Source organism: Diceros bicornis, chromosome 2, assembly GCF_020826845.1.
Source record: "Diceros bicornis minor isolate mBicDic1 chromosome 2, mDicBic1.mat.cur, whole genome shotgun sequence".
Taxonomy (NCBI): domain Eukaryota; kingdom Metazoa; phylum Chordata; class Mammalia; order Perissodactyla; family Rhinocerotidae; genus Diceros; species Diceros bicornis.
Window position 1 is genome coordinate 35,004,885 of NC_080741.1, and position 12,490 is coordinate 35,017,374.

At 39.5% G+C, this 12,490-nt stretch overlaps 1 protein-coding gene across 1 annotated transcript in view; it reads right to left on the reverse strand.

The window, feature by feature from the left end:
• GADL1 (glutamate decarboxylase like 1) overlaps positions 1-12,490 on the reverse strand; it is a 154,265-nt gene that overhangs the window by 118,037 nt on the left and 23,738 nt on the right. Inside the window, exons 2-3 of the mRNA XM_058567403.1 lie at positions 6,580-6,752; positions 1,938-2,064 (exon numbers count right to left, since the gene is read on the reverse strand). Coding sequence (XP_058423386.1) covers positions 1,938-2,064; positions 6,580-6,752 — 300 coding nt within the window. The remainder of the gene's footprint in view (positions 1-1,937; positions 2,065-6,579; positions 6,753-12,490) is intronic.

Genomic DNA, 12,490 nt, shown 5'->3' on the forward strand with positions numbered 1-12,490 from the left:
TGAGTGGCCTTTGCATTTTTCAGATTGGACCATTTTTCATAATGCAACTGGCATTATGTAGATGGAGTAAGATGTGACTCAGCGTGCAGCTTACATAAACTTTCTGATTCAACTTATTTCAAAGGCAGTCGCCTTTAAGACTCAGACAACTTCAGTTCCAACTTTCTATTTTTTTCTCCTCCTGTGAAAGGTCTCATAAAGGTTCTTGGCTTTCCACAGTGTGAATATTCACACCCAACAACAGGCTAACTGGCTTGACATTCTCAATCATAGGAAGCCCAGCACGACAAAGGACAAAGAGGCGGGAGGTCTATTTCTAAATTTGAGTATTTGGGAACCATTTTAGTTAGTGACCTCTCGTTACAACTCATAGCATTTGGTTTTAAGTTTTTTTCTCTTTAAACTAGGGGTTCAATAAAAAACAAAAGTCTCAAAAGAAAATGTCTTTTCAAATAAAACATGGAAAACTTCTTCTAATCTGGTAAAGGAAACCAGACATTGCTACAAGTAATTTTAATAAGATTTTTTTTTTTTTAGTTCCGTGTTAATTTATGATTGATTTCCATGGTAACATTATGGAAAATATCCAGCAAACTGAAAAATCTACTGCATTAAATGTCATTCTACACTTCTGACATGCACTACAATAATAAGATATGTATCTCTGCTTTTGAAATGCTAACTGGGTTTTTGATACATACACCAGACTTTCCCAATGGAATATAAACCAATTATTTTTAGCCAGGATTTTATTATGTTCTTTCCACTAAATTTAGTTCAGTGTCAGAATTCACAAAGGATAATGCCTGTATGGTCTTAAGCACTAGATTACCTTTACATCACACCGAAAAATGCATATTTTGGAAAGCTATTCTACTTTTGAGACTTGTTCACTGGGTGTATAGGATATTAACAATAAGTTGCTATAGTACTTCAGCACAAGACTGATATCATGTTATTGCATTTACAAAAGATCATGGTGGTTAAGCATTATCGTGACAGGATAACAGCAAAAACTTACCATGTATTCATTTTTCTTATACCTTCCTGAAGGTTTTTATTTTTTGATCCTGCTAGATTTGATAAAATAATTTGGTAATTACCAACTGCCAAGAGTTAATCAGTATCTTCCAAATAAATCTATTCTTGTTTACGGTAAAGACAGCTTTTCGAACATTTCTTTTTTTTTTTTTTTTTTTGCATATTCTGGGCCATCAAGATTTAAAATCCCTTAACAAATTCTATAATCAAAATATCATTTTCCAGTTTGGACCAACAAAAGAAACAATAAGTAGCAGTCATAACATATGGTCTTGATTATAAAATGGAGGATGGGGATTGCCAAGGAGCAGATGGTATGTATATATGACCCCTAACACCAACAAGTTTTCTATCAATTTATCCTTTTTTTTTTAATTTTTTGTTTATTGCAGTAACATTGGTTTATAACATTGTATAAATTTCAGGTGTACATCATTATACTTCTATTTCTGCATGGATAACATCATGTTCACCACCCAAATACTAATTACAACCCATCACCACACACATGTGCCGAATTATCCCTTTCGCCCTCCTCCCTCCCCCCTTCCCCTCTGGTAACCACCAATCCAATCTCTGTCTCTACGTGTTTGTTTGTTGTTGTTATTATCTACTACTTAATGAGGGAAATCATACGGTATTTGACCTTCTCCCTCTGACTTATTTCACTTTGCATAATACGCTCAATGTCCATCCACGTTGTCTTGACAACAACTCTGTATTGTCAATGGTCTAAATGGACCGTTATAAAAATATCAGAACCAATATTTTTGATTCAGGTGTATCATCCCATAAACATTGTCATAACTCAGCTGTACTATGAGGTAAACACATGCTTAAGAAAACGTAAGAACTTGTTAGAGATACAGATCAAGGAAGTACATTCAAGTTCTTACTGGTTTTGACGCTGTAGCGAATGACATCCTGGCAGAGCTCCAGCAGCCTGTGGTGTGGCTCTCCTGTGTCTCTCATCTCCAAATCAAGAAGTTGTTTCAGCTGTTCAGGAGACCGCCATTCACACACCTGGAGATTCAGCAACGGCACAGTTAACCGAGCACCCACTAGAGCCTGGTGTTGAGAGGATACTGGAATCTTGGACCCCACCCTTTGGAAGCTTCCAGACAAATGGAAGAGACAGAGGTTTAAACATGCAACCACAGTTCAGCATGAAAAGAGCTAGGACAGTAATGTTGATGTCTTTGGAACAAATGAGGGGACCCATCTTAGATTTGGAAGGTCGAAGATTTCCTGGAGGAACTGATATCTAAATTGTTACACGAAATAAGAGTAGAGTGAACCAGGCAAAGATTAAGTGTTGGGGTAATGCAAGGGGCATCCTAGGTAGAAGTAACAGAAGTAACAAGGCTGAAATATAAGGGAGCTCGTGGCACTTATGAAGAATGAAGTAAGTTTGGGGTGGCTAGAACACCAAGTTTGAGGAAGGGAGAGGCAAGAAGTAAAGATGGAATACTGAAATAACTTCCTAACTAGTCCCTCTGCTTGTACCTTTGCCCCATATGGTCTACTATCAACCTGGCAGCCAGAATCCAGAATGATCCACTTAAATCTAAGCCATGGTCGTTCCTCTGCTCAAATGCCTCCAACGGCTCCTCATTTCCTTCAGAGTAAAAGCCAAAGTCCTTACAATGACCTGAAGCAATTCTGTTTAATCTGCTTTCCCCGGTGGTGTTTCCTCTGTAGTCTCATCTAGCACTGCTTTCCTCCTGGTTGACTCTGCCTGCCACGCTGGCCTCCTTGCTGTTCCTTAAATGCACCAGGCACACTTCCACCCTAGGGTCTTTGCACTGGCTGTGCTCTTTGCCTGGAATCCTCCTCCCACAAATAGCCTCATCCCTAACTTCCTCATTTCTTTCAAAACTCTGCTCAAACATCACTTTCTCAACGACAGCAATCCTGACTCCCCATGTAAAATCACAAGGTGCGCATTACCCCCTCTCCATCAATCCCTGCTAACTTTTTCTACTCTTCCTTTTTCCATAGCACTTATCACCTTCCAACATACTATGTAATTCATTTATTATGACCTACATAATCTCCTTGAGAGCAGAGATGTAAGTCTGTTTGCTCACTGGTCCCAAGTAACTAACACAGACCCTGCCATATAAGAGGTTCTCAATAAAGATGTGATGAATGAATGAATGAAGAGATAAACAAGACTCAGATTATGACAGGCTTTCTGTGGCATGTTACAAAGTCTGAATTTGGTTCTAAGGAAGCCACTGAAATGTTTTGGCCAGGGGAATGATATGATTATATTTGTGTTTCAGACAATAGCTTTAGTTGCTATATGGAGATTCAAGTAAAATTGGAAATAAGAGGTTACTGTAATAAACCAGGCAAGAGAAGGTTGTGGTAGTCTAGACGAGAAGTAGATGCCATAGGAATGAAGTATTTCTAGAGATATTTAAAATGCAGAATCAATAGAACTTGGAAATAAATTACATAGTAAGGATGAGGGAGAAGGATGAGCCCAGGATAATACTGAGGTGTCTAGCTTGCACACTTGGGTTGATGGTGGTGATGGGAAGAAGAATCTAGTTGTGAGTGGTATGGGGATGATAAATTTTGAACATATTTAGTTTAAGACCTTTCAGGACATCCAAAATGGGTGTAGCAGTTGGTCTGAAGCTCTCGTGACAGATCAAGAACAGAGTTCCAGGCGTACATTCTGGTCACATAACATGGATGACACGGCTTAGAGAGAACCTACAGTTATGAGGAAAACGTGCCGATCTCACCTGGGCAACACCAGCACTTAAGAAATGGGCAAAGGGAGAGGTGCTCACTCGTGAGGTGGAGGACAAGCCGGAGAGGCAGGGAAAATCCTGGAAGAGTTTAGTGCAACTAAAACAAAGGAAAAAGAATGTTTTAAGAAGGAGAAGATGGCCATCACCATCAAATCCTGCTGGGAAGCTGAATTGGATGAAGACCGAGAAGTGCTCGTGGGATTTATCAACAAGGAGGTGTTCTTGGCAAGAGCAGCTTGACTTAGAGAGGTGGGAGTGGAGGCCAGATTGCCATGAAGTAAGGATGTAGGAGGTGAGGAAACAGAGGGAGGGAGAGAGAGAGGGAGCGTAGACAATCTTAAAAAAGTTTGGCTGCGGAGGGGAAGAGAGAGACGGGGTAGTCAGGAAACGAGAAGACCAGGAGGTGGGAGGTTGGGGGAAGCAGGAGGAAATACCAAGTTGGACAAGAGGCATGAATTTAAACTCTGATGTTAGAACCATCATAGGCAGAGGTAAATCAAAAGTGACCGGGACAATCAAAGGAATAACTACTGACACACACAATGACATGGATGAATCGCAAATGCATTTTGCTGAGAGAAAATAGCAAGACTGAAACATCTGCTTGTGATACAATTCCATCTATCTGACATTCTGGAAAAGGCAAAAACCTCAGGGGCAGAAAACAGATCAGTTGCTGCCAGTGGCTAAAGGGGATGGGAGGGGTTGACTATAGAGCACAGAGAAATTTGGAGGGTGATGGAACCATTCTATATCTTGATTGTGGTGATGGTTACACAACCTTCCAAAACTCACAGAACTGCACACCAAAAGCAGTAAATTTTGCTGAGTGTAAATTATAACTCAATTTTAATAAAAGAGCATCTACAAGAGAGGGCACTACAAGTAATCATCTCACTAAGTGTAGAGATGTATCCTCAGGTCATCTTTTAATGGTGCCCTGTTGGTTCTCCGACAAAGTAGTCTAAGTCAGTAGCATAAAAATTTCACCTCCCTCCCTCAACCCCAACATAGCTTTCAGTTCAACTTCACATGGATAGCCTGCACATCTACTATATTGTGATCCACTTGTGGTTCCTTAATTGGTAACTTAGGATTTTAAGCCTCCCCTTCTCATCTGATTTCCCATTGGTTCCCTATATGAACCCTTCTTTCTAGGCAAAATGGGTCCCTTTGCTTTGATAAATACATCTTGTCCTTTTGCAACTCACTTTCCATTACTTTCCTTCCTGCTTTCTTCAAACACACATGGGCCAACTTCTCTCTGTCCATCAAAATCTTACTTAACCATCACATTCCACACAAAGCTCAAAGTGCCCACTCCTCTGTGAAATCCCCAAAGTCAGCCCAATCACAGGGTATTTACCACATTCTTACTAGAACCGCCTGTTCTCTTTTCCAATAAAAACTTACCCTTCCAATTAGATTATAAGTTCAGTTCAAAGCTGAGCCTTTATCTTATTTTTCTTTATATCCCCCAGGGCTGAATATAATGCCTAACACTCAGTTAATATTTAATGACTGAATAAAAGCCAATTAAAAAAAAATTCTTACCAGAGAAGCAGTATGCTCCAAAGCAAAGTAGGTCCAAAATATTTCACCAGTACAGATAAGATCAGAAAATATGCAATTATAAATATATAATCAGGAAATACCATCAGTGATTTTGCCTTGAACATAACTCTTCTAAGTTCATGGGTCATTTCAATCTATTTTTCTATTAATTTTCCCAAATGCATATGATCAAAAATTCAGAATAAATACCACTTCATATTACAAAAATTTTTTAATGACATTTCTTTCTGAAAAATAGAATTGGAATAAAAATCTATCCTATATATTCATTTGTTCATAATCCAATTCTAATATGAAAGGTGATCAATGTGATAAAGGGTAATTCAGGGATTTTCAGAGGCATATAGAGGAGTAGTTAAAAGCACAGACTCTGAAGCCTCACTGCTCAGATTTTAGTGTGGGCTATATGATAACCACTAGAATGTGATCTTGGGCGAGGTACCTGACCTCTTTGTGCCTCATTTTTTCCCTCGTCTCTAGACCAGAGTTGATAAATAAGACCTGCCTCTCAGGGGTTGTTAAGGGTTAAATACACAACTACATGGGAAGTAGTCCTTAGAACAACACTTGGCACATTGTACCCTTAAGAGTAGATGTTATTAGTACAGTTCCAATATCTTTTTGAATCTAAATCGGAGCCTGAATTTGAAACCTAGAACCAATAGCTGATACCAGTCAGAAGTCAGACTTAACAATCCAAGATTTCGAGCCTAAGTTCAGACAAGCTTCTGGTAAGGACCCTCAGATAAATTTAAAAACTTTTCACACCCGTTTCTACCTTCTGCTTAGTTTTTACTAGCAACATAAAGCATTGCACAAAAAGATAAGGAGCAAAGTGTGTTTTAGAGAGTGTATAAATCAGATCATCAGGTTATTTATAATCTATATTATTATCTAGGGCAGAAAGCTTCGTCCCTGTGTTTCACAGCCTTATCTGGTTAAGTTCTGGAACCTCAGCCAGTCTCCCAACAAATGATGGCTGGCACAGTTAGGAGTCAACCCTTCCAGGAAAGCAGATACTGGGTGGGGGTTGGAGGGGGGCAGGTGCAAACATTGGTATAGGGCATCCCCTTGAAACAAATGTGTAGAGGAAATTAAAGCACATGCTTCCTGTTTTCTTTATATCTAGCCATCCAGATTTGGAAAAAACCTATCTTTCCCATTCCTGGGATTTCTCATAGGCTTTTATCCCTACCTTCTCATTGATATCTGTAGCCTTCAAAACCACTTCTTCCATTATTAGCCTACAGGCCTCTTCAACAAATTTTTCTCCCGCTTTTGCATCTGTTGTGGGACCATTCAGTATGAAGCCATCCACGAGAACAGCACTCTTCCTACTTGGAACCATCTCTTCTTGATCAATATCTCCTGGAAGCACACAAACAAATTGTGTTTGAGAGAGAATCTAATTAGAGCACACAACAAAACATAGGCAAAAACATGGATCAGCCTCCCGACTTCAGGTGGCATTTGGGGCATTGAAGCCGACAGTTTCTTATGGTGCCCAATGGCGTGATAGAGTCAAGGAAAGAAAGTTCTATTTTCCATTCCTGCAGCATCTTGTTTAGCATCAGGGAGTGTGGAAGAGCTCAAGAAATGTAAATCCAACACATTTCACTCACTTTTGCAAGCACCTTTCAAACGCACGTGCAAAAAGATCTTTGTAAACACAAGCCCATGTCTATTTCATGCACCCACACCCTCTTGTAATTTTTTAAGGATTGCCATATATTTCCTTTTAATAAGTCATTTATAAGAAGAAAAAACAATATTGACATGTCACTTCCCTTAATTTTACAGTTTTTAAAAATTTTATTTATTTATTTGTTTTATTTATTTAATTTATTTATTGGTGAGGAAGATTGTCCCTGAGCTAACATCTATGCCCATCTTCCTTTATTTTTGTATATGGGATGCTGCTGCAGCATGGCTTGATGAACAGTGCTTAAGTCTGCTCCCAGGATCTGGGCCCACGAACCCCGGGCCACCAAAGTGGAACCCGTGAACTTAACCACTACGGGACTGGGCTGGTCCCTCTTAATTTTACATTTTAAGCCTATGTTTACATGACCTTTGATATCACAGACACTGCCTTGTCCCTGAGAGCCCCTCCTTAAATCTACTCAGTCATTTCCTACTGAAAGGAGGATAAATGAACGTGAGCAGCATGATAATCTGTGTAAACCCATATGTAATGCCTTTAAACTTTTCAAACTTGCAGTTTAAGCACAGGCAGAAGGATGGAACAGAACATTTTCAGGACAGTACAACTGCCAGTCAGTGACTAAAGGTTAAGAGTCAACATGAAAATCTATATCTGAGAATAAAGGTTACTGCCTACCCAAAATAGCCCTCCACAAAAATAATTCTGGCAACTAAATCCAGATATTCAACCAATATCTGCCATAAGCTTTGATTCACTAGTATTCTCTTTTTCTAATCAGTATCTCTTTCCTCATGTTCTTTGAGTTGTAGAAATTTACAGAAACAGTTTTAAAAAGTATTTTTCAGCCCCACACCCAGCACAGTGCATTGCTTTACATACTTTGTAAATCTACCTTAAATATGCTGACGGTCTATATGTATTTCAAATATTTTTATACTTACTGAGGGCTTTAACAGTATTAACATTTATTATGCCTTAGAGTCCGTCTTCTCCTCAAAGTTAAATGTTTTGGAAAAATTCTGTGGTTTTATAAATCCTTTAATTCTATTACTGGCAAACTCAAATGGCGTCCGCGGAGGCAGATAAATATGTCACAGGAAGATTCCCCAATGTGGGAAAGATGGAATCTGCAGCAAAGGACCAATCTTTTATCCTCACACTGAAGGGTAAACCATCCAGAGCTCCAACGATGAATTTTAGTTCCATCCTTCACTTTCACTCGAAAGGATGTATTTAACATGGTTTAGGGCCAAATGTCGGAAATGAGCTTTTAGACAGAAATGCTCTATACCTAAAGGCACTTTCCTCCCCAAAATTTTTAGGTCCTAAAAATAAATTGGAAAAGAGGGCAATTATTCAGGGAACCCTGGTTATGTCAGTAGGCAGTACTATTATTAAGCACACAGAAAAAGTTAAGTTTTTTTAACCTCATTGGTAGGGTTTCAGGTTTCTATTGCCCAGTGAATAGCAGCCACTCTGTAGCCCTCTCAGAGTCTCTCTCATTCTCTCTCTCTCTCCTTCTCAATTTCTCTCTCTCTCTCCTTCTCTTTCACACACATACACACGCAAAGAAACGTCAAACACCCACTTGCAACCAGAATAGCAGTGAAATTGAAATTAAAATCATCTCTGTCTCCGCAGCAATTGATTAAAAAAATCCCCATAATTCATACAATTATCTAGGAGAAAATATTATTTTAAAAAAACTGTAAAGGATTAGGTATAGATTATGCCTCTTTTCTTGATAGATATGTTTCATTTCTATCGCCAGATGTGATGATGTGCCTCTTCCTTCCCCTGCATTTGCCCAGATTGGAAAAGGCCCTCTGGAAATTGTACAGTGGGTCAAGCTGTGATCTTCTGTGAACGTGTATTCAGGACTTCTGATCTAACTGCTAGAGTTTATAGTGGTTACTACTGCAGCCTTTCAATTGGAGGATGCTTCCATGAAGAATATATGCAGAATCTGACTGCTTTTCATCACTCACTCCCCTACCACCAGCAAATGCTTAGATTAATGTAGTAGCCTTCCAACTAACCCACCAGATTCCAACCTTGCCCTGCGTGCCATGTGGACTATTCTTAACATAGTAGCTCGTATGTTCTTTTGAAAAGATAAGTCAGATCACATGATGACTCCCCTACTCAAACCATTTAATGACTCTTCATCTCATCACACTAAAAGTCAAAGTCCTTATAATGATCCCTAAGGCCCGAAATGAGCCCCTTTCCCCATTATCTCTCGGACCTCAAACCTCATCTATTACCGTCATCCAAGCTCACCAAGTTCCACCCATTTTGGCTTCTTCACTATTCCTTGACTCTTTCCTTAAATATCATCTTCTTAGTGAGGCCTTCCTTGACGACCCTATTTAAAACTGCAACCACTTCTCTCCCCACCTTCTTTCTCTGCTTTATTTGACTCAAGAGCAGTGATCACCCTGTGATACATGATATGTATTTATTCATTTATTTGTTTAGATATCTGTCTCTCCAATAGAGGTTAAGCTCTATGAGAGCATGAGGTTGTGTCTGTCAGTTTCGATTCTGTTTCTGCAGCATCCAGAAAGTGCCTGGCAGTTTGTAGGAGTTCGACAGACATTTGTTGGCTATTAAATAAAAGAAGCCTTCTCTAATTCTTCAACCAGCCAGTGATAATGTGCCCCTCCTCTGAGACGCCATTGCAGGTTACCAGATCTAACTGAGCATGAAACACTCATGGCTAGAGATGGGGCAGACACAGAACACAATTCAAGGGCTAGACAAGAGACAGCAGGGACTGAAAGAAGACCCTGAGGAACAGGGTCAACTAGGCAAAACTGAGTTTGTGTCCTCCGGATTATTCAAGAAACCATAGACGAGAGGCTTTCACTTTCCTCTCCTCTCCATTCTTTTCACTGCAGCCACTCTCTTTCTATGCTCTCTCCTCTCCTTTTTTATAGTCATTTAACTTCTGAGAGTCAGTACATCAACAAGTCTCACTCTAGGAACCACACTTCCAAATGTGAAGGTCAGTCAACCCCTAAACACTCTGACTTCTGAATTTCCACCAACTCCTCAACTCAACACCTTCCAAAATTCTGCATAAGAACAACTTTTGTTTTGTTCAAAGAGAGCTTTGTCTGCTTAACAAACAATAAATTCAGCTTCAAATATTGTTTCAGGTATAGAGAGGTGGGCTCTTCCTTTGACATGGGATTAAATGAATTAATACAGATAAAGACTTAAAACAGTGCCTAGTACATAGTGGGCACTCAATGTTATTAATATTAGCAAACTCAATAAACGTTAGCTACTAGTAGTAGACAATCAATAATATTTATTAGATATATAAATGCCTAAGAGCAAAGTGAAATTTGCATGTGACAGTAAGCTATGACAGTAGAAAGGGGGGTCTCCTCAGAGTGCTCAAATGACCAGGGTAATGACCTCTAGACCAAGTGCCTGGTGACTTGTCCCCTGTGGAAGGGTGGGAAGAGGGGGCCACATTGGCAGGAGATTGCCCCTGTGAAGAGAGTAGAATTTCCTGCCACAATGTTTAGAACACAAGATGGCAGCCAAGCAGTTTAGCCCATGCTGGGTGGGCAGCTGTCCAGACCTCTCGCCTTGTCAGTTTCCACCATGCACTGTGGTTATCTGTGTAGAGGTTTTATTTCTTGCATCGGATTGTAAACTCCTAGCGGAAAAGGATCTATGTCTCATTCTTCTAGGCATTCCAGAAAACAGTTTAGCAGTTGACATTAGCAGGCAATCAACAACTCTCTGAGGACTGACTGGCTGACTGTATAGTTATCTTGGAAGTCATCTTCTCTAACCCTTTCATACAGTCCAAAAATCCCCTCCACAACCCAGTGGCCTAGACATGCAGGAGAGCTGAGTTCTAGTCTCACCTGGTCACTCCCAAGCTCTGGATCCTGGTATAATACAACCTCTCGGGGCCACAGTTTCCTCATCTATAAAATAGGAGACAATCTTTGGAAAGCACTTGGCTGGCTGCCAGAAAATTCCTGGGAAGACTAAAATTCAGCTTCCTGAGTTGCTACGCAAAAGATTTTGTTCCAGACTGGGGCCTAGAATCTCAAAATTTTGCAAGCACTCTAACTTACACCAATAGCACTAGAATATACTAACATGCAGGTGGGTTTAGCAATCATTATTCTGGGTGACCTCTAAGGTCTTTCCAAAATCTAACATCTTCAGTTGTCTGCCTCTCTCTCATTCTTTAATAGTTATATATTCATGTCAACAAACATGTATCCATCACCTACCATGTGCCACACACTAAAATGGATGCTGAAGACATGAATTGGATCATCTCCTTGAGAATCTCAGTCTCATTGGACAGTTAAATGCTGAAAATTTACAATAGTGCAAGACATATACATATATAGCACTTACTATGGGCCAGGCTCTGTTCTAAAAGTTTTATAGATTTAACAAATTTAATTGTCACAAAAACTCCACTCAGTTGCTCAGTTTTATAGTTGAGGAAACTGAGGGTTTAATTGGCTTGCCCAAGGTCACAGAGCTAGTAAGTAGTGAAACTGGGGTAAATAACATGTGAAGTTCTACAAAGGAGCAACAAGATTCTGCTTTATCGGCGTCTACAATTTGCAAGGCAATGTTAGGATGTTAATAATGGCAGCAAGATGAATTGGACTGAGTTCCTGTCCCCAGTAACTGAGAGCCTCAGGAGACTGAATAACTAAAACAGAAGATAACAGGTGTCAAGTGCCATGAGAAAGACAACAATAACATATTTTAAATATAAACAACATAGACATTTGGGGTTAAGGCTTAGAGTTATAGGAGAAGTTGAAGTATCAGGGAAGATTTCTGAATTAGAAGACTTATCTTCTCTTTGAATATCTGTAGTAATAAATAATAATAATAATTTTAAAACTTCATCACTTCTTAAAGTAGCAATTCCATTGACAGACAGCTGGAGTGGTCACAAAGCTTTTCCTTACAGTAAATCCAAATATGCATTTGTGTCATTTCAACAAGGCTTTTACAATAAATGGGCAGACAAAGCAAGTTTAATTTCTCTTCCTCAAAAGTCTAATACAAATATGTGAAGACTTCCCTCAACTCTCATCTAAATCTCTCTCTCTCTCTTTTTTTTTTTTTTGCCTGTTAAAAAACTGTTCCAGTTTCTTCAATGATTTCTGATAGCCCATGGTCACTAGTCTGGGTCACTTTATTTCTATCTTATAAAATGAAGCATAGCACAAAACTCCAGGTGTGGTCTCACCAGCTCTAAATATAGTGAATTCATAGTTCCCATGCTTAAGTTACCATGATTCCATTAATAAGACTTCCATTAGCACCCTAGTGGATTCCAAAGCTTAAGCTTTGAAGCCAGGCAGATCCTGGCCCAAATTCTAACTGTGCTGCTGTGACCTTACCCATGCAATCCAGATTTATTACCTGGCAAATG